The sequence below is a fragment of the Salvelinus fontinalis genome, chromosome 5 (assembly GCF_029448725.1).
Source record: "Salvelinus fontinalis isolate EN_2023a chromosome 5, ASM2944872v1, whole genome shotgun sequence".
Taxonomy (NCBI): domain Eukaryota; kingdom Metazoa; phylum Chordata; class Actinopteri; order Salmoniformes; family Salmonidae; genus Salvelinus; species Salvelinus fontinalis.
The window spans coordinates 23,528,482-23,551,176 of record NC_074669.1 but is presented as its reverse complement, the minus strand read 5'-3'; the positions used below and the strand labels follow the sequence as shown (position 1 = coordinate 23,551,176).

The window sequence follows — 22,695 nt, the reverse complement described above, 5'->3', positions numbered from 1 at the left end:
GGGATGGGCATGGGTTCTCCGGATCATCCAGACAACGGAGCCTCAGAGTCCAGCCCACATACAGTTACATTTCAATAATTTTGAAAACGCTCTTTAACTTTAAAGCTTGAAATAATAAAGTGTTATCCCCTCTCCTGTTTTGCTGAAAAGCTAAGGGATAAGTACCTACTCTCAAATTCATAGACAGAGCTATGGATGCAAGGACTGACCATCCATGGTATAAAATGTATAGTTTTAACCATGTTGAGGCTATACAGTGTGTTTACATTGTTTACAAACATTGGAGTAAAACAAGCTTATATTTTGGCTTCTGATGGGGTAACAACAGTTGAACTAAGCTCATGAGACATTTATAAGTTATATTCTTCAAGAATAATTTTGGTATGTATAAATAATTAATTTATAAGTCAAAAAAATGTATGTAGCAACTAAAGATTGGAGCTTTAAAGTGACTGTCCAGTGTTTCCAGATTTCTATGAAATTTGACCTATAATTACAATACGAGTGATTTTTTTATTTTATTAAGTATGTTAAAAAGCAGCTTTTCTGTGTTGGAATGGTATGGGTGTAAACCGGTTATTAAAAAATATTAACGCAAGTAGACTGCTGATTGCCCAGCTCATCCTCCTAAACAGTATGACATCATACTCTATGAGGAAATATCAAGCAATTTTGAAACAGTCTGTTTGATATACAAGTTTGAGGTGGGGATATTTAAGTGTTTTTTTCTACAATGTATAATTTGACCACAAATATGAGTATAGGATGAGTCAACAACATTATTTGGGTATGAGTTAACAGAATATTAACCTTTTAAAGTGTGATTTTCACTGGACAGTTACTATCAGACACATATTACTAACAGACAACACTCCTGGAGTGCAACTATATGCGCAGGGCTGCTGGCTTTGGTTAAAGCCCTGTTATAATCCCTGTCTAACAACTCCACATCCTCACACCCCCAGCCCACCTCAGCCAGCATCCTCCCCCAGTACTCTGTGGAGCTGAACTCCTCGGTAGTGCGAGTTAGAAGACTCATCTTCACTAGGTAGCAAGGTGTATCCTGGTGTATCTCTGTAGGCTACTTCAACAAACTAACATGTAAGGCAACTTTCAAATAGCTTTAAACAAGTTAGCTAAGATTCAGTCACTTGCAGGATATCATAACTGTTAACTTACTAAGTTACAGTGCATGGATAGCAATTGTTGTATCGTCATTTTGTCCAAAATATGCCGTTCTCTAAATATAGATGGTTGCATTTTAGCTTTCCGTCTTCCCGACATGGTATGTTCACCCGGACATTATTTCCAGCTGTACACAACAACATTCCGATTGGATAGCGCTGAATAGGCGGAGTTCCTGGCCTTACCCTGATTTGCTAGGATTCTTGGCAGTGGCCTGTCATTGGCTGATGCAGTGCCGGATGTCTTTGCGGTGCGGCGTGTTCTGGTCCGTTCGTGATTATCTTCCGGACATCAAGAGGCCTCAGCATGGCTATTCCAGCGGGGAGATCCGTTGTCTTCGTGACTGGAAACGCAAAGAAACTAGAAGAGGTGGGGAATGCTTCAGATCAATTCTTATTCCATGTAGAAATGGCCCGGAATGAACATTGAAACGTTCCAAAGTGAGCTGTTTATTAGAGGCTCCAGCCGACTCCTGACAGAATGGAATGTCTGGCAGGGGTAAATGTGGTGGCCAAGTTTTAGATTACACCTGCTGAGTTCAAATGTTTTGATATATAATTCATCTAATTTTAGAGGCTACGTCAATAGGTTGTACACATTAACTGTATAACATGAACTGGGTTATTGGAGTCCTGCATGTTTAACAGTAAAGCACCATACCAGCAGGTGGCATCCAAGCCTTACACCAGGGATGGGCAACGTTGATGGGGGTGGGTGCCACAAAATATCAGAACTCCTTATTTTATTTAACTAGGAAAGTCAGTTAAGAACATATTCTTATTTTACAATGACGGCCTACACCGGCCAAAACCTGATGGGGGGGGGCACATCCCCAACTTGCGAGCAAAACATTTACATTTCCTGCAATTGTACTCATTTCGTCATTGGGCGAAGAGAAAAATGTGCAGTTTTACAGCTAATTTCCTGCAATTGTACACATTTTGCTATAGGGTCGATATAAATGTTTGCAGTTTTTAATATGATATCTGAGTGAAAGTGACTAACAAAATCAACGAGTCTGTAATCGACCATGATTACTTCAAGTATAAATAGCTGGACGCTAGACTAATTTACCAATCTAAAAAAAAATCACTGACATGGGCTAATTGAGTGACTGACATAAAAGAAAAACTGCTGATGCACAATCCATTTATTTTATTGCACCTTGTGTATTCTACTATGCTAACTCTAAACAGTAAGTTGAGACCCCAGCTGGGTTCATAAAAAATCATCATCATTTTGAGGGGGTGGGGTGGAATTGATCTGCGGGGGGCGGTAGCTGCCAGTTGCCGGTCCCTGCCTTACACATAACACTGCAGACCAACTCACAAGTTCATGCCATCATAAAAGACTGCTGTTCTTTGTCTAACCAGGTGATTCAGATCTTGGGGGATAAGTTTCCCTACAAACTGGTGTCCAAGAAGATTGACTGTGAGTTAACTTTCTCAATGGAATGACGAGATAGATGTATACCTAATCAATACATCTCTGCTATGTCTTCACGTGGGACTAAATTACTGTCCATCTTTCTCAGTGCCTGAATACCAGGGGGAACCAGACGAGATCTCTATACAGAAGTGTAAGGAAGCAGCAAATCAGGTGTGTCATTGTGGACTGTTCTTTTCCGTGTGCTGTTGTAATGAGGTCTGGATAAGAGATACGTGTATAAATGCGCATCTGACCTGGTTTTTCCGTGTCAATTCTCTCAGGTTGATGGACCAGTCATAGTGGAGGACACCTGTCTCTGTTTCAGAGCGTTGGGAGGTCTACCAGGACCCTACATGTGAGTAGGCCTCTATAACCTCTCTGTAGAGCTTGTGGTCGGATTCTCTAATATGACAATTAATTTATTGAAAATGTATCCTTTTTTTTTGTGTGTGTGTAGAAAATGGTTCCTGGATAAACTTAGGCCTGAAGGTAAATCATGATTCATCTGTGAATGAATGAGTACAGTTACTTAAATGTAATGTTTGAGTGTGCAGTGGAGGCTTCTGAGGGGAGGAAGGCTCATGATAATTGCTGGAACGGAGCTAATGGAATGGCATCAATCCATGTGTTTGATGTATTTGATACCATTCCGCTCCAGCTATTACCACGAGCCAGTCCTCCCCAATTAAGGTGCCACCAACTTCCTGGGTTTGAGTTTGTGTAACCGTCCCTTCCTCTATCCAGGTCTGTATAAGATGTTGGCTGGGTTTGAAGATAAGTCAGCCTGGGCTCTGTGTACCTTTGCCTTCTGTCCAGGGAAAGAGGAGCCAGTACAACTCTTCAGAGGGATAACTGAGGTCAGAATATAGTTTCAAATGTAAAGTGTTTATGTAACGTGCACAGGTACAGTAAAATGCCTTTCTTGCAAGCTCCAAACCCAACAATGCAGTAATCAATATCAATGTAGCACAAAAAATAAGATCAAAAATAGGTACACTGCCCTACAAAGTTAAAACGCAGTAACTACGTCATTTATTTTACTGCAAAATCTGACTTCAAAGTATTTTTCTGTCTAGACAGACAGCCATTTCTGATAATCCATGGTATATTCTGATCAACTGGCTTGTTCTTGTGTCAGGAAAACTAAATAGCACATTAATCCGATAATATACCTTGCCATTACAACAGATGAAAGATTTTTGACCAAATTTCAGAAGTGTTATTTATTTATTTTTTTCACCTTTATTTAACCAGGTTGGCCAGTTGAGAACAAGTTCTCATTTACAACTGCAACCTGGCCAAGATAAAGCAAAGCAGTGCAACACATACAACAACACAGTTACACATAGAATAAACAAATATACAGTCAATAATCCAGTAGAAAAAGTCTATATACAGTGTTCAAATGAGGTAGGATAACGCAGGTAAGGCAATAAATAGGCCATGGTGGCGAAAGAATTACAATATAGCAATTTAACACTGGAATGGTAGATGTGCAGAAGATAAATGTGCAAGTAGAGATACTGGGGTGCAAAGGAGAAAGATAAATAAATAAATACAGTATGGGGATGAGGTAGTTGGATGGGCTATGGATAGATGCTGTTCAGGAGCCTGTTGGTGTCAGACTTTTATGCTCCAGTACCGCTTGCCATGCGGAAGCAAAGAGAACACTCTGGCTTGGATGGCTGGAGTCTTTAACGATTTTCCAGGCCTTCCTTTCTCACTGCTTGATGGCAGGTCCTGGATGGCTGGGAACTCAGCCCCAGTGATGTACCGCAACACCCATTGTAGCACCAAGCAATCAAGGGTGGTGCTGTTGCCATACCAAGTAGTGATGCAGCCAGTCAAGATGCTCTCTATGGTGCAGCGTGTTCACCCCCCGTTTCCTGTAGACCACAATCAGCTCCTTGGTCTTACTGACGTTACCCAGAGCGACTGCATACTTTTCCGTAATTCTTCGTACTGGTCCCCGTGGGAATCGAACCCACAACCCTGGCATTGCAAGCACCATGCTCTACAACTGAGCCACACTAACTCTTCATGCTTGCTTTGATAAACATGTATTTTTCCCCTAACTGTTTAGGGGAACATTGTAGAGCCTAGAGGCCCCAGAGACTTTGGATGGGACCCCTGTTTCCAGCCAGACGGATTTGACAAAACGTAAGCAGGACTTTTATTTTACTCGCAGGAGTCTGTTTTTACGTATCACACTTTATTACTCCTTTATTACTCTCCTACTATACCACTGGGGGGCAGTAGATGTCTATTTTATGTATTGACAACATCAGTATGAAGAAAAGGAATGAAAGTGATTATTGCGAGCTCATTTATTGTTGCGTCTCTCACTCTCTTTCTGGTCCCTGTAGTTATGCTGAGCTACCTAAGGAGGTGAAGAACACAATATCCCATCGGTACCGAGCCCTGACAGCCATGTCCGAACACTTCTCCTCTCAGGCCAACGACAATGGCATGCCAGACACCAAGAAGAAGAAACAGAACGACTAACCATTGATCTAGGGTCAGACAACCCTACCCCCATTCTTAACCTTTACCATCAGGGGGATACAAAACCTATCTGACTCTGTATCTGTGGTTAGGGGCAACTTCTACCTACTCTGACCAATCGCTCAACAAACAGTCAGGACTCAGCTAACCAATCAGACTGGGACAAACTGGTGCAGATTAGACAGTTCCACACTGGTCAGCAAGTTCTAACCTCATCTGCCAATGGTTTAGACCACACTCCGTCCTCCATCATTTGTATTAAATAAGTTGTTTTTGTACCTTATCAAAAAATAAGGATTTGGTTTATTCTCTGTTCAGAGTCAAGTCGCTTGTATTGAACACTGAATCTGCTTTTCTCAAACTGAAAGAGCTCATCAAATCTGGATTATGTGGGTTTTATGCACCAAAATGTGGTTCTAGTTCAAGACTTTCTGCTTTCTAAAGTACAGTCCCCAAGCCAAGACTACAGTATTTGTGATTTGTGAGAGGCAGGCTCTGTGAGTGTGTGGAGTGCCCCAAGAGGAGTGTATAATAAACCACAAATATTCTGTCTTTCTGAGTATGATCTCTTTTTAGAGTAGTAACTCAATGTTTTCTCTCCTGTTTGTCACATTTCCACTCCCCTTTTCTTAGTCTTTTGCCCTTATCCCCCCCCCCCCCCCCTCAACAAAGGTCTCAGGAGTGGAAGTGTGGACAAGCAATCATGAATGCAGCTGATGGCAAAAACAACTTAACTAACAAGTCAACCTACACCTCCACTAAAATCAGTCAGCAAGGAATGTTCTTAAAATGGGCCTCTATGGTCCAAGGCCTTAGCTCTGTTTTCACATAAAGTACCTGAAAGACCTGAATGGATGGAGGGCTAGTTGGTGACTGATATGGAAGGAATTCCATTTCTTCCCCTAATGAGAGTAAGAGGGTATCGGACTGAGTGATCATCATCCTCCTAGCATATATATATATATAGTACCAGTCAAAAGTTTGGACACACTTACTCATTCAAGGGTTTTTCTTTATTTTCTACTATTTTCTACATGGCAGAATAATAGTGAAGACATCAAAACTTTGAAATAACACATGGAAACCTGTAGGAACCAAAAAGTATTAAACAAATCAAAATAGATTTTAGATTCTTCAAAGTTGCCACCCTTTGCCTTGATGACAGCTTTGCACACTCTTGGCATTCTCTCAACCAGCTTCATGAGGAATGCTTTTCCAACAGTCTTGGACTTTCCACATATGCTGAGCACTTGTTGGCTGCTTTTACTTAATTCTGCAGTCTAACTCATCCCAAACTATCTCAATTTGGTTGAGGTCGGGTGATTGTGGAGGCCAGGTCATCTGATGCAGCCCTCCATCACTCTCCTTCTTGGTCAAATAGCCCTTACACCGCCTGGAGGTGTGTTTTGGGTCATTATCCTGTTGAAAAACAAATGATAGTCCCACTAAGCGCAAACCAGATGAGATGGTGTATCGCTGCAGAATGCTGTGGTAGCCATGCTGGTTACGTGTGCAGACAGTGTCAGTGTCACCAGCAAATCACCACCATACCATCACACCTCCTCCTCCATGCATCACGTGGGAACCAAACATGTGGAGATAATCCATTCACCTACTCTGCGTCTCACTAAAACACAGCGGTTGGAACCAAAAATCTCAAATTTGGACTCATGACCAAAGGACAGATTTCCACCGGTCTAATGTCCATTGCTCGTGTTTCTTGGCCCAAGCAAGTCTCTTCTTCTTATTGGTGTCCTTTAGTATTGGTTTCTTTGCAGCAATTCGACCATGAAGCCCTGATTCACGCAGATGTTGAGATGTGTTTGTTACTTGAACTCTGTGAAGCATTTATTTGGGCTGCAATCTGAGGTGCAGTTAACTCTATCCTCTAACTTCTCCTCTGCAGCAGAGGTAACTCTAGGTCTTCCTTTCCTGTGGTGGTCCTCATGAGAGACAGTTTCATCATTGCGCTTTATGGTTTTTGCGACTACACTTAAAGAAACTTTCAAAGTTATTGAAATTTTCCAGATTGACTGACCTTGACTGACCCATGTCTTAAAGTAATGATGGACTGTCGTTTCTCTTTGCTTATTTGAGCTGTTCTTGCCATAATATGGACTTGGTCTCTTACCAAATAGAGCTATCTTCTGTATACCACCCCTACCTTTTCACAACTCAACTGATTGGCTCCAGAGCATTAAGAAGGAAAGAAATTCCACAATTTAACTTTTAGTAATGCATACCTGTTAATTGAAATACATTCCAGGTGACTACCTCATGAAGCTGGTTGAGAGAATGCCAAGCGTGTGCAAAGCTGTCATCAAGGCAAAGGGTGGCTACTTTGAAGAATCTCAAATATAACATACATTTGATGTGGTTACTACATGATTCCATGTGTTATTTCAAAGTTTTCATGTGTTATTTCATAGTTGACTTATTCACTATTATTCTACAATGTAGAAAATTGTAAAAATAAAGAAAAACCCTTGAATGAGTAGGTGTCCAAACTTTTGACTGGTACTGTATATACTGTATGCCATTTAGCAGACACTTTTATCAGTCACGTGTGCCTACTAGAAGTCATTGATTTTTATACAAAAATAAACAAGTCATTGTTATTTAGAATGGATAACTTTTATTTGACCTTTGTATGAATTTGTACATAATGTAATAGTGGTGTACAATGCACAGGTCAGAAGGAGTTTTATACACAATACAGTTTGTATGATGACCAATGATATAGTATGCAAGAAGTAAACTTAATTATTTATTCTTTGACCCCTCACCTCCCTTTCAACACTATACATCAAAACACAATAAAAGCCGATCTCTGACAATAAAACAGTAGAAAAATAATTCCTCTATAAACATGTTTGTGGACTGTGCCACAGCAAAAGCCTTCCCACTGAAACAACATACCTGCAGGGGGTTTAATTCATAACACAATTTGCTTGAAAAAGCTTCATCTCAATCACTGCTGTGGCCAGTTTTGGTAACTACTAAACCTTCGCATTGATGAAGGTGGTAAATAATAGCATTCTAACCACTGACTACCACACTAACTGCTCTAAAGACAAGAGAAAGTCTTTTTGAAAGGTTTTTGTTGTGAGTTCCTCTACTGGTGACCCAGCCTGACGTCGTAGGAGACAATGTGGAAGTTGTCCCAGGCGTGTAGCTTCCTTTGGGCAGGGTTATAATCCACCATGCTGTTGTAGAGGTACTTATTCCTGAAGGGTAGCGCCACCTGCTTCCCCTGGCCAGTAGCTGTGTCGAACATAAAGTTGATGGTGGTGTTAGGAGCAGTGTAGCTGGCAACCGTGTAGAGACGGCCACAGATGACGAAAGCGTTAGCCACGCTGTTCTTCCTGATGCTGGTCTCCCAGCTCCTCTTCACCGCAAGGTTGTGTGGGTTCAGCTGGGAAACAACGATGGCTCCTTTAGCCTTGTTGGTGCTGTAGACGGCCCACAGGCCCTGCTCGTCCACCCCAAGATCCACATCGGTGTAGCCGCCCCAGGAGTAGGGGAACTGGCCGTGGAAGCCGGCGTGGGGCAGGTCTCGGCGGGCGGCGATGCTCTCAGATGCCAGGTCGTACCTCAGCAGGGTGCGGCTGCGGCGGCGCTGGTAGTACAGAGAGCCGCGGTACAGAGTCGCTCCTGTACTCTCCACTGGCTCCGGCAACAGCAACACCTTGTAATAAATAATGATAATACAGTCTGGTCATGGTTACAGACTTTACGTTATACATCAATATGTTATCATCCCTTAATGGTTAAGGTGGGGTTGGTTAGAGGTAAGGTCATTTGATCTTAGATCTATGGTTAAGGTTAGCCTCTAGGTCTATCCCATGCCAGTCAGTCCAGTCACCCACCTTTGAGGGGTAGCCTTTAGAGAGCTGGTCCATGTCCTCGTAACCAAACAGCTGTCTGACCTCTGACCCCACTGTATCGATGCGCCACACCATCTTCCCTCCGTAGGGCGCCACAGCCTCCGGATCCTGCATCCACACCCCATATTTACCAGCTATACTATCAGCCTTACGATGGGACACTGGCTCTCCTATTGACATCAACTCTCCACAGCCTGGGAGAGAGGAGGGGGGAAGGGAGAGAGAGAGCAGTTAGAGAGATGAAAAGAGAGATGGGTAGATAGTGGGGGGGGGGGCAGTTATAGGGACAGGTCATTAGATGTCAGGGGTGCTGATGCTATTTTATACTATTGCGATGCACCCTGGAAGAGAGAGAGAGAGAGAGAGAGAGGAGAGAGGTGTGTGTAGAGACAATCAGTGGTAAATCCTGTTTTTGGATAGGGGTATGGAGGGAAGAGGTAACGGCTGCTAAAAGATCTGAGAGATGATCATTTCTCATAATGGAAACAGATAGCAGGTTTACAACAGTTTGGCATCTCTGCTAATTAACAAGCCCTATGAGTGTGTGTGTGGTACCGAGTTAGTAGAAGAGCAGCTGAGCTGAGAGTCATCAGATACAGGAAGGAATCCTCCACCACTTCAAGCCTCTCACTGAGAAAATGATCAGGCTGCTGTATATTTACCTCTTCCTAAAATACCTTTAGGATATTCATGACAGAGTGGTGTGTGTAAGGGCGAGGGGTTATGTAATTATATACAGGCACGGTCATCAACGATATGAATAACTCCAGCACAAACATGAATCTCAACTTGTTAATTTTGTCGACGTTTCAGTCTTTTTCTAGATGTGACAGAAACTGCAGTGGAAATGTGCAGAGGTAAACGTGTATGGTGGAGATGATCTTATCATAGATGTGCCTCTCAGTATGTTCAGTAGAGCTTCAGTGGATCTCTCCCTGTCAGGCACTTAACATATACAAACACATGCAGTCCCTCATGTTCTGGTGTTGGTATTTGCCCTGGTATTTAGTGTTATTCTTACCTGTATATTAATAGCAATATTTGTTTTGGGGCTGTCAGCAGGGGGAAGTGTCGTGTTTGCAGGGTCAGCTGTGCAGGGGTGGAGAGGGGGTAACTGTGTAATAGTATTGGGACTGTTGGGATCAGGATAATGACCAATTTGATATATCCAGGTGTGTGTCTCACCTGTGCTGTCCTCAGTACTAGGAGCAGGAACCTCAGTCACCTCAGCCTTCAACTCCTGGAACCCTGCATTGCCATCATACCGCCATGCTGGGTCTGGAGGGGGGAGGAGACAGACAGACAGACAGAAAACAACCGGTGATACAACGTTGAGAAGCTCTGATTGAGACACAGGCTTTAGGGTGTCGAGTTCTGCCTCCGTCAATGAATCAATCTTCAATTGCAGTGCTCTTCAACCCTGGACCTAGAGAGAGCTACAGAGTGGGAACTGTGCAGGCTTTAGTTCCAGCCCCGTACTAACATACATCACCTCCACAATGTAGAGCTTTGTGAGTAGATGTGTTTTACTTATGTTTATTAAGACTATGATTAGAAAGATAGGCATATGCACATTTTGTGGTTTTCATTCGTTTTTCATCATTACATCTCAAACAACCAGCCTAGTTTGGTCATTGCTCATGAAAAAAGTATACTCATTGCAAGTGATTGTAGCAAAACAATACAGTCATGATTAAAGGAACTGTGCAACTGTAACTGTGGGTGTGCAAATGAGCTGCACCTAATAGTTTGCACATGCTAATTCTGTTTTGATTATGTGACCAAGCTATATATCTACCGGAATGGGCACATAACGCCAACTGAATGGGCTCGAGCGCATCTGATCGTGCACTAAACAGTTGAATGCAAATATCTGCTGCTAAACGATTCTCCAATAGAAATAATGTTTTTTTTGTTGTTGCCTGAGTAAGCCCTGGCCTTTAGAAAAAGAGGACCTACTGAACATCCAAGTGCCCCTGTACCGACCCTCTACAACCTGCTCATCCCTGAGAGCTACCATGGCACAGCGAGTGGAGAGCTATTCCTCCAGCATGACAGCGGACCAGGAAAAGACAGGTTTCTCATCTTCACAACGACCCGTAACTTGAATTTCCTGTGCCAGTCCGTGTTCTGGTGTGTACTGCCCTACAAAGGCAAAGTGCAGTAACTACCGTACGTAAAAAAATGTACTGCAAAATATCTAGACAGACATCAATTTCTGGTACTTGATGATATATCCCAATCGACTGGCTTGTTCTTATGTCAGAAAAATAAATACCACATTAATCACATTATAATATTACATTTAAAAGAATTTAAAAAAAAATGTAGTTACTGCACTTTGCCTAAGTAGGGCAGTGTAGATAGATCATTCAAAGCGGCCCCACCCTTGTTACGGCAGTTGTACACCATTTTGGGACTGCGACAGTCGACCGTGATTCCAGCAGCCTATATTTTATATATTATATATATATATTTTTATTTTTATTTTACTGCCCTATAAGTCTGAGGAAAGCATCAACAAGTTTGTACTATTGATGTTGTATTAAGATTCATTTTCAAAATGACAGCAATGTCGAGTTGAACATGCAATTCATCTGATGTCTATATATGAAATATTTTTTAGGAGATACAGTATATACAGGACAATCATGCGTTGGAGGCAGTGTTGAGGAAGCTACTCTGAAAATACTTTTACTTCACACTGGAAGAAGTTAAGCTACCCTTAAGAAAAACATAGTTTACTTAGCTAAAGTTACTTTGAAAAAGTAGTTCACTACATCTAAACTATTTCTAAATCTGAAATTTCATAGACTACAAATTGTAGGAACAGATCACTCTCGAGTCAGCCTATTAAACACAAAAACTATGTTTCAAGTGAGAATTGGGCAGGTCTGAAGCCGAAAAATAAAGGAAATTCTTGCTTACTTCAACCATATTTTATTTTTGCAAAAACAATTGTGTAGTTCTAGTAGTTAGCGATAACGCTACATGGCAAAAAATGTATTAACTACTACCACCAAGATTTGAATTTAGTTCAACTACCACTAAGCCACTGCAAAATGTAATTCAATGACTAGTTGAATTACATGTAGTGCACTAGTACCCGACACTGGTTGGAGGAAATGAGGAATTTGCCCCAAGACAGCTGGCATCAATGTACCGCAGCGACCCCAATTTCACCCTCCACCTCAAAATGCTCCCTGCGCTCTTGTTCATTCTACCCGCTGATGTAGAGAGATGCTATGGAGATCTGGAGAAGCTGATATTCCCCACATCCTCTGAGGAACAGGAGCTGCGCAAAGTTGTGAGCCACTTTGAGGGACATACATTGGGCACTGGAGATCACTTTGAGGAGTCTTCACCAAAAGAGCACCGGCATTTGCCATAGGTATGTTTATTTCCGAAATGTGGAACTACTACGATGCTGTCGAGCAGCAAGATTTTGTGGAGATCAATAAAGCAGTGAAGGATTGGCATCGGGCCTTCAGGGCACTTGCTGGTCCCACAAACCCAACGGTTTTGGAGTTAATCGATGCCCTGCGACAACAACATGCTCTGACTGAACCTGACCTGGAGCAGTACCTTGCTGGCAACCTACCACCACCACAGAGTCCGCAGTAGCTTGAAGAAGGCAAAGCGGCTTGTGGAGGACTACCACGATCTACCCCTAATGTATTACCTGAGACGCAATGCCTACACATTCCAGCTGCAGGTGTGATGACTGCAACACAGCAACCCTCAGGAGCAGATTGAGCACCTCCTAGCACATCTGTCCATGACACTGGACTGGACACTGGACTGGACACTACCCACTGGACAAAGACTGGTTGAATCAACGTTGTTTCCACGTCTTTTCAACAAAAGAATTCAACGTGATGACGTTGATTCAAAGAAGGAAAAGGGATTGGATTTGCAAAAAGTCATCAACGGAAGGGAATGTTGTATTTCTTTCACCCAACTTTGAACCTAAACCCAATGACATGGTGACATTTTTTGTTGAATTCACATTAGTTGACAACTCAACCAAAACAAGATGTTGAAATTACTTCATGGCCTAACTAGTCTGCTTTTATTTGAAATGTATTTTATGGCATTTTTTTGTAATTATACTAATTTTGTGGTAATACTGGGATATTTGTGAATTAATAATAATTCCAAATTATTGGTTCATTATTCATTCTGTTGAAATTAGATTTGCACACACACATGCAAACACATACTCAGTGGTACCACAGAAGCTTACCTCTCAAACTGCCAGTGTCCCCTTGTCTTCCAGCACTGGATACCAGGTGAGAGAGAACACCAGCATCTGCAAACACATCATGGATGTAGAATCCCACACACTTTTTAACATCACAGTACAATGACAGCACCAATCCTGACCATGCAGTGACCATCAAGCCCAGAGCGGCCTACATCAGCCAGCTATGGGGTCTCTGAGTGTGTGTTGGGAGTGGTGAGGGGGTCTCTGGCAGCACTACTGACAGCAGGGAATGTAAGAGGAGAAAACAAACACTCCTGAGTGGATTCCCAGCTGCTGTGGAGTCTGCCGGACTGTTGAACACACACACACACGCAACCTTTAGTCTTGAAGCCCCCGACCTGCCTTGCTACCACAGTTAGCCATTCCTCATACCAGTTTAGTTCAACTGGAACAAGGCCAAAATTTCCCCCAAGGCTCACCCATCACTCCCCCTCTCCTCTGCCCCCCCCCCCCCCTTCCCTTCAGCCCCTCAGAGAACCATTACAGTTGAGAGTTTCTAAACTAAACACTTCACCCGTGTTGATAAACAGCAGCAGTGACTGGGTCTATAACAGTGATGGATGCTAACATGTTAACGTGTTAACAGCCTCATAATTATGCAATGTGTGTGTGTGTGTGTGTGTGTGTGTCTGTGTCTGTGTCTGTGTCTGTGTCTGTGTCTGTGTGTGAAGAGTTTACTGGCTCCTAATGAGCCATAATGATGCAGAACATGTTAGTCTTAGCCTCTGGAAACTGATGTTGATTTCCTATTTTGATGGAGACCCACATGAAAAAATACTATAGTATTCACTGTAGTGTTTTTGTAGACTTTACTGTAGCATTCACTGTAGCATACTGTAGTATTACAGTTAACTATAGTATAAATACCATATTAAAGGAAAACTGTAGATTATACTGTAATAATGAATGTAGTGGTTTTGTGGATTGTAGTACAATGAAGTATTTACTGCAGTGTTTTTGCAGACTGTAGTATACTGTAATATTTACTGTAGTGTCTTTGCGGACATCACTGTCGTATTTACTATAGTGTTTTTGTTTTTATTATCTTTGACATAGAAGTGGAGGCTTTCTCCTCCAGGAAACCTACTGGAGAAATACTAAAAGAGCACATTTTCCAAAACCTGTAAGTAGGTAGGTAAGTAGATAAGACTGGGGTCTGAACGAATATTTCAGAACTTGTGGTCTTTTCTATAAACTGTAGGGAACACAATATATGGTCTATACTTGGCATGTAGGTTTCTCAGTTATGGGTGGCACAAATTGCGATATTGGGGAGGGGAATGGACAGAGTAAAATGCAAATTTAATAAGGTAGTATTTAATATAGTTAAAAAAGTGTAGTGTTTTTGCAGACATTACTGCATGGTGTTTTTGTTGTGGATACTACTTCAGTATTTACTATAGTATTCTATAGCAGGGTTTCCCATTTGGGTTTTGTCCCAGCACTACACAGCTGATTCAAATAACCAACTCATCATCAAGCTTTGATTATTTGAATCAGTTGTGTAGTGCTAGGGCAAAAATGTAAACATGCACCCAGGGGGTTCCCAGGTTCGAGTTTGGGAAACACTGTTCTACAGTATACTACAACATTCTATAGTAAGTACTACACATGTGGGGAGAAGGGATGAGTTTGGGGTAAAGTTGGGGGAGAAGGAGGAGGAGAAGTGTGAGGGGTGAAGGTTGGGAGACCAGAGTCACGTTCAACAGGCATAAACAGAAGAAAAGAGTTGTACTGCCTGAACTTGCTCAATAAGAATGGTCATTTACATTTGCTTCTGTTCATGTCTTGTATGACCTGGGTCAATGGATGCTGTCTAGGCAGAAGGGTATGGGAAGAGGAGGGTGGTGGGGTGAGGAGGGCTGAGGGAGGGTGAGGGGAAAGAGTCTCGCTTCCCTGAACTACAAAACAGTTCCCAGGGGGCAAGGTCATTCATCATCTCAGGTAAACAAGTGCACATTGTTTGTGTGTGTGTGCATGTCTGTGTGTGTGTTTGATGGATATAAGGGCAAATCTGGCAGAACATCATGACCACAGCAAGTTCTCACAGACTGAAACACCAAAACACTCATACCCATGCTCCCTGAGGATGGCCCAATCAAACCTTCTAACCCTGTGCTATTAGAGTTATTAGAGCCGAGAGGAGATAAAAGGCTCATATTTGGCTGAAGGTCTCCCTCAGTCTCAATCTCTCGGCACAGTCCACCTTCACTTTGTTGTGTAGCAGAGCTGTTGTTCTTGGATGCAGCCATACTCACCATGGGTCTCTTGGCTTGGCTGTTGTTGATAGCATTTATTCTACAACAACATTGCCTTTTCCTAAGCCATTAGAAAACTTGCGTAACATAATCTATTTAGGGGGAGGTGAGTCAGTAACTAAACATTAGTAAACTAAACAAAAAGAAGAAGAAACTATACTATGGAGCAAAGATAAATTATACAAAGAATGATAGTAAAAAGCTCTGGAGGACCTTAAATGAAATTCTAGGCAGAAAAGCTAACTCAGCTCCATCCTTCACTGAGGCTGATGGCTCATTCATTAAAATAAACTTTGATATTGCCAACCACTTCAATAACTTTTTTGTTGACAAGATTAGACAACTTAGGAATGACATGCAAACAACAAATGCTGAGCCTTCATATTCATGTATAATGGACCAAATAATGAAAGACAAGCACTGTAGCTTTGAATTCTGCAAAGTTAGTGTGGAAGAGGTGAACTGACAACATGGATGGTCAATTATTGAGGTTGGTAGCGGAACACATTGCAACTCCTATTTGCCACATCTTCAATCTAAGCCTAGAAGATGGAGTGTGCCCTCAGGCTTGAAGGGAGGCAAGTGGCATTCAGCTGACCAAAAATAGCAAAACAGCCTTTAATAGTTCCAACAGCAGACCAATCAGCCTGTTACTGGTGCTTAGCAAACTTTTGGAAAAAATCTTGTTCGACCAAATACAATGTTATTTTACAGAAAACAAATTAGCATCAGACTTTCAGCATGCTTATAGGGAAGGGCACTCAACACGCTCGGCACTGACACAAATGACTGATAATTGGATGAAAGAAACTGATAATAAGATTGTGGGAGCTGTTTTGTTAGACCTCAGTGCAGCCTTTGACATCGTTGATCGTAACATATTACTGAAAAACATAGGTGTTATGGATTAACATCCTCTGCCTTATCATGGATGGACAATTGCCTATCCAATAGAACACAGAGGGTTTTCTTTAATGGAAGTTGAATGTTGAGTGTGGTGTACCACAGGGCAGCCGGCTTGGACCATTATTGTTTTCTGTGTTTACTAATGACCTTCCACTGACCTGCATGTCCATGTACACTGACGACTCAACAGTATACAGTACACGTCGGCTACAACAGTAAAATAAATAATTAACATAGATCTCCAATCAGTTTTAGAATGGGTAACTAGCAATATGCTGGTGCTAAATATAAAACAATACTAAAAGTATAATTTTTCGGACAAATCACTCACTCAACCCTAAACCTCATATGGATCTATTATTGAATAATGTGGCTATTGAGCAAGTTGAAGAGACTAAACTGCTGGGTGTCATGCTAGATAGCATGCTGTCATGGCCAAAACATATAGACTCAATGGTTACTAAAATGGGAAGAGGTCTGTACATGATAAGGCTTTGCTGTGCTTTCTTGATATCTCAGTGAACCAGACAGGTCTTACAGGCCCTAGTTTTGTCGCACTTGGTCTACTGTCTAGTTGTGTGTTCAGGTGCGGCAAAGAAGGACATTGGCAAATTGCAGTTGGTCAAAAACAGAGCAGCACGTATTGCACATAGATGTACACTGAGGGTGAATGTCAATGACATGCATCACTATATGTCTTTGTGCAAGGTAATGATGTTATGAAGGTACCGAACTGTCTGTTCAAGCAGTTGGCACTCAGTTCAGACACTCATCGGTATCACACAAGACATGCAACCAGAGGTCTCTTCACAGTTATTTATAGGAAGAAGTTTGGTCCAAATCAGAACTAATTTCTTAACAATCTAAAATGGTTGGTGTCAAAATCCTTGTTCTTGCGATCTTGAGTTGGAACAATCCTGTGTATGTTTTAGCCTGCAAGTGCTAACATGAGGATCAAACCAGATGCCACAGAGCCATGCAGGGAAATAATTAACTTCTTTTTAGGTTTAGAGTGTGTAGAAGGGCAGCACTGTGATAGGGGATGGGGAGGTAGTGGATGGGGAGTTGGGGAAAGAGGATTTATGTCAGCTTTACGAGACAACATAAACCCCCCCCCCCCCCCCCCCCTACCCACACAAACACCCTTGAAGGTCTGAGTCAAACATCATCAAAGCCATAAGGTAAGATGGAAATGGGACTCTAACATGTCCTGCTTGTCTTTTCTCACGTCGGCATCACGCCCCCCCCCCCCCCCCCCCCCCCCCGGTAATGTAGAGGAAAGTTGAGGGAAGCACCATCATAAAGAAGGCTCTGGTTGTAAATAAAAGACTAACCCTGGCTGTCCTCTAGAACCTTCTGCCTCCCTCCACTCTTTAAACAGATAGCTGAGAAGCCTGACACTACTTCGACCGCCTTGTGTTGCCCAAACACAGACATGCACAAGAACACACCCACCATTATCCACACAAACAGTTCTGTGGAATCCTCTATGTTACAGGAAAGCGCCTCATCATTGAGTGTGTGCGTCACATTTTTACTCAGGTCTTCCAGTTAACACAGAATCTCCTGACTCTCCTACAAAACCACAAGACACTTGATGTACAGCAAACACACAGTTGAAGTCGGAAGTTTACATACACCTTAGCCAAATATATTTTAACTCAGTTTTTCACAATTCCTGACATTTAATCCTAGTAATAATTCCATGTCTTAGTTCAGTTAGGATCACCACTTTATTTTGAGAATGTGAAATGGCAGAATAATATTAGAGAGAATGATTTATTTCAGCTTTTATTTCTTTCATCACATTCCCAGTGGGTCAGAAGTTTACATACACTCAATTAGTATTTGGTAGAATTGCCTTTAAATTGTTTAACTTGGGTCAAACGTTTCAGATAGCCTTCCACCAGCTTCCCACAATAAGTTGGGTGAATTTTAGCCCATTCCTCCTGACAGAGCTGGTGTAACTGAGTCAGGTTTGTCGGCCTCCTTGCTCACACACGCTTTTTCAGTTCTGTCCACAAATTTTCTAAAGGATTGAGGCCAGGGCTTTGTGATGGCCACTCCAATACCTTGACTTTGTTGTCCTTAAGCCATTTTGCCACAACTTTGGAAGTATGCTTGGGGTCATTGTCCATTTGGAAGACCCATTTGCGACCAAGCTTTAACTTCCTGACTGATGTGTTGAGATGTTGCTTCAATATATCCACATACATTTCCATCCTCCATGATGCCATCTATTTTGTGAAGTGCACCAGTACCTCCTACAGCTAAGCACCCCAACAACATGATGCTGCCACCCCATGCTTCACTGTTGGGATGGTGTTCTTCAGCTTGCAAGCCTCCCCCTTTTTCCTCCAAACATAACAATGGTCATTATGGCCAAACAGTTCTATTTTGTTTCATCAGACCAGAGGACATTTCTCCAAAAAGTACGATCCTCGGTCCCATGTGCAGTTGCAAACCGTAGTCTGGCTTTTTTTTGGCGGTTTTGGAGCAGTGGCTTCTCCCTTGCTTAGCAGCCTTTCATGTCGATATAGGACTCGTTTTACTGTGGATATAGATATTTTTGTACACGTTTCCTCCAGCATCTTCACAAGGTCCTTTGCTGTTGTTCTGGGATTGATTTGCACTTTTAGCACCAAAGTACGTTCATCTCTAGGAGACAGAACGCATCTCCTTCCTGAGCGGTATGACGGCTGCATGGTCCCATGGTGTTTATACTTGTGTACTATTGTTTGTACAGATGAACTTGGTACCTTCAGGGGTTTGGAAATTGTTCCCAATGATGGACCAGACTTGTGGAGGTCTACAACTTTTTTTCTGAGGTCTTGGCTGATTTCTTTTGATTTTCCCATGATGTCAAGCAAATAGGCACTGAGTTTGAAGGTAGGCCTTGAAATACATCCACAGGTACACTTCCAATTGACTCAAATGATGTCAATTAGCCTATCAGAAGCTTCTAAAGCCATGACATCATTTTCTGGAATTTCCAAGCTGTTTAAAGGCACAGTGAACTTAGTGTATGTAAACGTCTGACCCACTGGAATTGTGATACAGTGAATTATAAGTGAAATAATCTGTCTGTAAACAGTTGTTGGAAAAATTACTTGTGTCTTACACAAAGTAGATGTCCTAACCGACTTGCCAAAACTATAGTTTGTTAACAAGAAAGTTGTTTAGTGGTTGAAAAACGAGTTTTAATGACTCCAACCTAAGTGTATGTAAACTTCCGACTTCCACTGTATGTCTCCGAGCCAGACTGGAGAACACCTCCATATGCCACAGTCTGTCTATAAGTGGTGTAGTTCTTCATCAGGAATCATATGAGCTTTCTCTCTCCAGTAGGAGAGAAGAAGGAGGAGAGAAACAGATGTTGTTACTTACCTCCGGCAAGTCGCAGACCACTGTCCTGTAGTGGGACGCTGGGAGGCACCAGAGGGGCTTGCGGGTAGCAGGGTCTGCTCTTCAGGCTCTCCGTCTCTCTCCTCATCTCCTCCACCCTCCTCTGCAGCCCCTCCACATCTCTCTCCAGATGCTCCTTCTCTCCCTGCAACAGACTCCTCTCTCCCATGGCCTGGGTCAGAGCCTCTTGCAGACCAGCCTGGGTTCCCGCCCCAAGCCCAGGACCCCTTGTCTCCCCTCCAGTCAGCCTGGCCACCAATACCTCCAGCAGGCTGAGTCTAGTCTTGAGCCCCTCCATCTCTGGTCCTCCGGAGGCTGTAGGGGGGCAGCTGCTCTCGCTGGGGCTGGGCACGGTGAAGGTGTACTGGCAGTGCCCGCTACGGTCGTTCCCTCTCCAGAGAGTGGCCCGGTCCTGCCCCTCACCATATTGCAGCAGACAGAACACACAAACACTAAGCAGCAGCCACATGGTGGATACAAACACAACCACACAAGTGGGCTACACACAGATGTAAACTAGACACGGTTCTTCTGGTCTCTCTCACTCTCTTTGTCTCATCAATGTCTCTCCTATTTCACTCTGTGTTTCAGCTCTTCTTTCTCTGTCTTGCTGTGGTGATTGCCCCTTTATCACTTCACTTAGTTCTGGCCCAAATGTTCTCTGTCTCCTTATTTCTTATTGTTATTTATCTTACTTTATTTCCCTAATGTGTTACTGCTGATTCTTGTTCTTATTCTCGTATTATTCTGTCTGTTGTCTTGCTGTCTGCCTCTCTCTCTCTCCTCTCTGTTCTGGTCTGTTTGTTTCTCAGGTCAGGGTCCTCAGGTCTCTGAGTCCCTCTAAACAGCTCAGGGATATTTATACAATCTGGGAGGGAGGGAAAGAGAGAGGAAAGTGAGGAGAGGTGAGAGGGGGGCAGGAAGAGAGGGAGGGAGGAGAAGAAAGAGAAAGAGGGGGAGGAAGAAAAGGCAGGAGAGAGTGTGTTTTTCTGGGATTGTCTCAACAACAAATACATTCCAGCGCCCTAGGAGTGTTTGTATGTATTTGTGTTTGCACGTGCTTGCTGATGTGTGCATGCATGTGCAAAGAGGGTAAGCAAGGAGAGGGTGGCTCTCAGTTTCCTTTGCCCTCATCCTTTTGAAATCTGTTGATGTTTCTATATCCAGTAGCCCTCTCTGCCAGCAACCACAGGGCTGGGTTATCTGTAGCTATATGTGGTGTTTGATTCAGGGGGGTAGGGGGGCTTGGCAAGGGAGTCTCCCCAGGGAAACGAGGGGTAGGTGGGCCTTGGGGGATTGAGTTACCTCCCCCCAGAGACGGAGAGCTCCATGGGTGGCAGGGTGTTCCCTTATGGTGCAAGAAGACGATTGGTTCGTAATGAGCAATACTGATCGCTTACAGGACACCTGACCTATGCTGTCCAGATTCCTACCACCATTAGGAAGGGCTGGAGGTATGAGTCAATCAATAGCTGGATTAATTGTGAGTGTATGTGTGCATGTATGTGCATGTGTGTATGTGTGTGTTCACAAGGTGATTTTCCACTCAGCCACTGGGGTTTAAATCTCTAGTTTAATATAACATGAGTCACACGCCATAAAACCACACCTGCTTTAGACCCTTTTATCCCTCTCTCACTCATATACTCTCTCCCTCTCTCTGTCAATCCCTCTGTCTTTCACACAATAACAAAAAAACTTTTTTTTTTCTTTGTATATGGTATCTATGTATATTATTTTACTGCTCTAGGGATGTAATTATTGTTTGGATAAACTTATTTACTATTGTCTTTTTTTTCACTCTTTATGTCCTGGTCAGGCCCTGGATGGGAGACCAGATGCTGCTGGAAGTGGTGTTGGAGGGCCAGTAGGAGGCACTCTTTCCTCTGGTCTAAAAAATATCCCAATGCCCCAGGGCAGTGATTGGGGACACTGCCCTGTGTAGGGTGCCGTCTTTCGGATGGGACGTTAAACGGGTGTCCTGACTCTCTGAGGTCATTAAAGATCCCATGGCACTTATCGTAAGAGTAGGGGTGTTAACCCCGGTGTCCTGGCTAAATTCCCAATCTGGCCCTCAAACCATCATGGTCACCTAATAATCCCCAGTTTACAATTGGCTCATTCATCCCCCTCCTCTCCCCTGTAACTATTCCCCAGGTCGTTGCTGCAAATGAAAACGTGTTCTCAGTCAACTTACCTGGTAAAATAACGGTAAAATAAAATAAATAAATAAATATGCGATGCGCAATGAAGAGAAGACTGGAAGAAGAATGATCATTGAATTACCATAGTGAATTATTGTAACGATTGTTTGTGTCAATTTTTCCCATAAGGGATGGATTGCCAATTGGCGATTTGACACGAAAATAAATAAATAAATAAATTCATTCAACAGCCACGCACAACCACTGCCCACCAGACAGAATTCTATCTCTCCCTCCTATCTCTCACGCGTTGCATAGTTTTATGATCCCTTGTTTATTTCCAGAGAGGGATGAAAGGGTAGCATGTTCACTCAGAGCCCAGAGAGTTGAAGGGGAGAGAGGGGGAGAGAGGAAGTGGGAGGGAGTGGGGGAGAGAGGGAAAGGGAAAGAGTAGGGAAGTGTGGGAGAGGTGGGGTCAAAGTTTAGAATGGTGAGAGAAGTTAAGAATGGCAAAGGGTGGGAGGTCAAAACATTGAGCTAGCTCACCAACTCTCTCGGAGGGCCCTCCATGTTGATGACGAAACTCCAAGAGTGACTTCCATAGAGTGCCGATGGGATCAATAAACCCGTCAACTGCGGGACACACTCTTAACTTGAATGATCCAATTCATGTTCCACTTTTAAATAATGAAACAAGCATGACATTTAAA

The 22,695-nt window shown here is 42.9% G+C and overlaps 2 protein-coding genes and 1 non-coding gene across 3 annotated transcripts; 1 reads left to right on the top strand and 2 right to left on the bottom strand.

Moving 5' to 3' along the window:
* The first annotated feature begins 1,431 nt into the window (after positions 1–1,431).
* Positions 1,432–5,670, top strand: itpa (inosine triphosphatase (nucleoside triphosphate pyrophosphatase)). The gene is made up of 8 exons (XM_055922892.1): positions 1,432–1,554; positions 2,559–2,616; positions 2,720–2,784; positions 2,895–2,968; positions 3,071–3,102; positions 3,358–3,470; positions 4,697–4,773; positions 4,980–5,670. Exons 1-8 carry the CDS (start codon positions 1,492–1,494, stop codon positions 5,116–5,118), a joined length of 621 nt encoding a protein of 206 aa, XP_055778867.1. The 5' UTR covers positions 1,432–1,491; the 3' UTR covers positions 5,119–5,670.
* A 2,066-nt stretch (positions 5,671–7,736) lies between these two features.
* LOC129855342 (myocilin-like) lies at positions 7,737–20,692 on the bottom strand. The gene is made up of 5 exons (XM_055922891.1): positions 19,824–20,692; positions 13,252–13,317; positions 10,191–10,283; positions 8,988–9,199; positions 7,737–8,806 (listed from the first exon to the last, which is right to left on the bottom strand). The coding sequence occupies exons 1-5, from the start codon at positions 20,308–20,310 to the stop codon at positions 8,234–8,236; spliced, it is 1,431 nt and encodes a 476-aa protein (XP_055778866.1). The 5' UTR covers positions 20,311–20,692; the 3' UTR covers positions 7,737–8,233.
* On the bottom strand, positions 14,333–14,385 carry LOC129856318 (U7 small nuclear RNA). Its single transcript, XR_008759726.1, has one exon. It is a non-coding gene; the product is annotated as a U7 small nuclear RNA (small nuclear RNA).
* Positions 20,693–22,695: the final 2,003 nt, after the last annotated feature.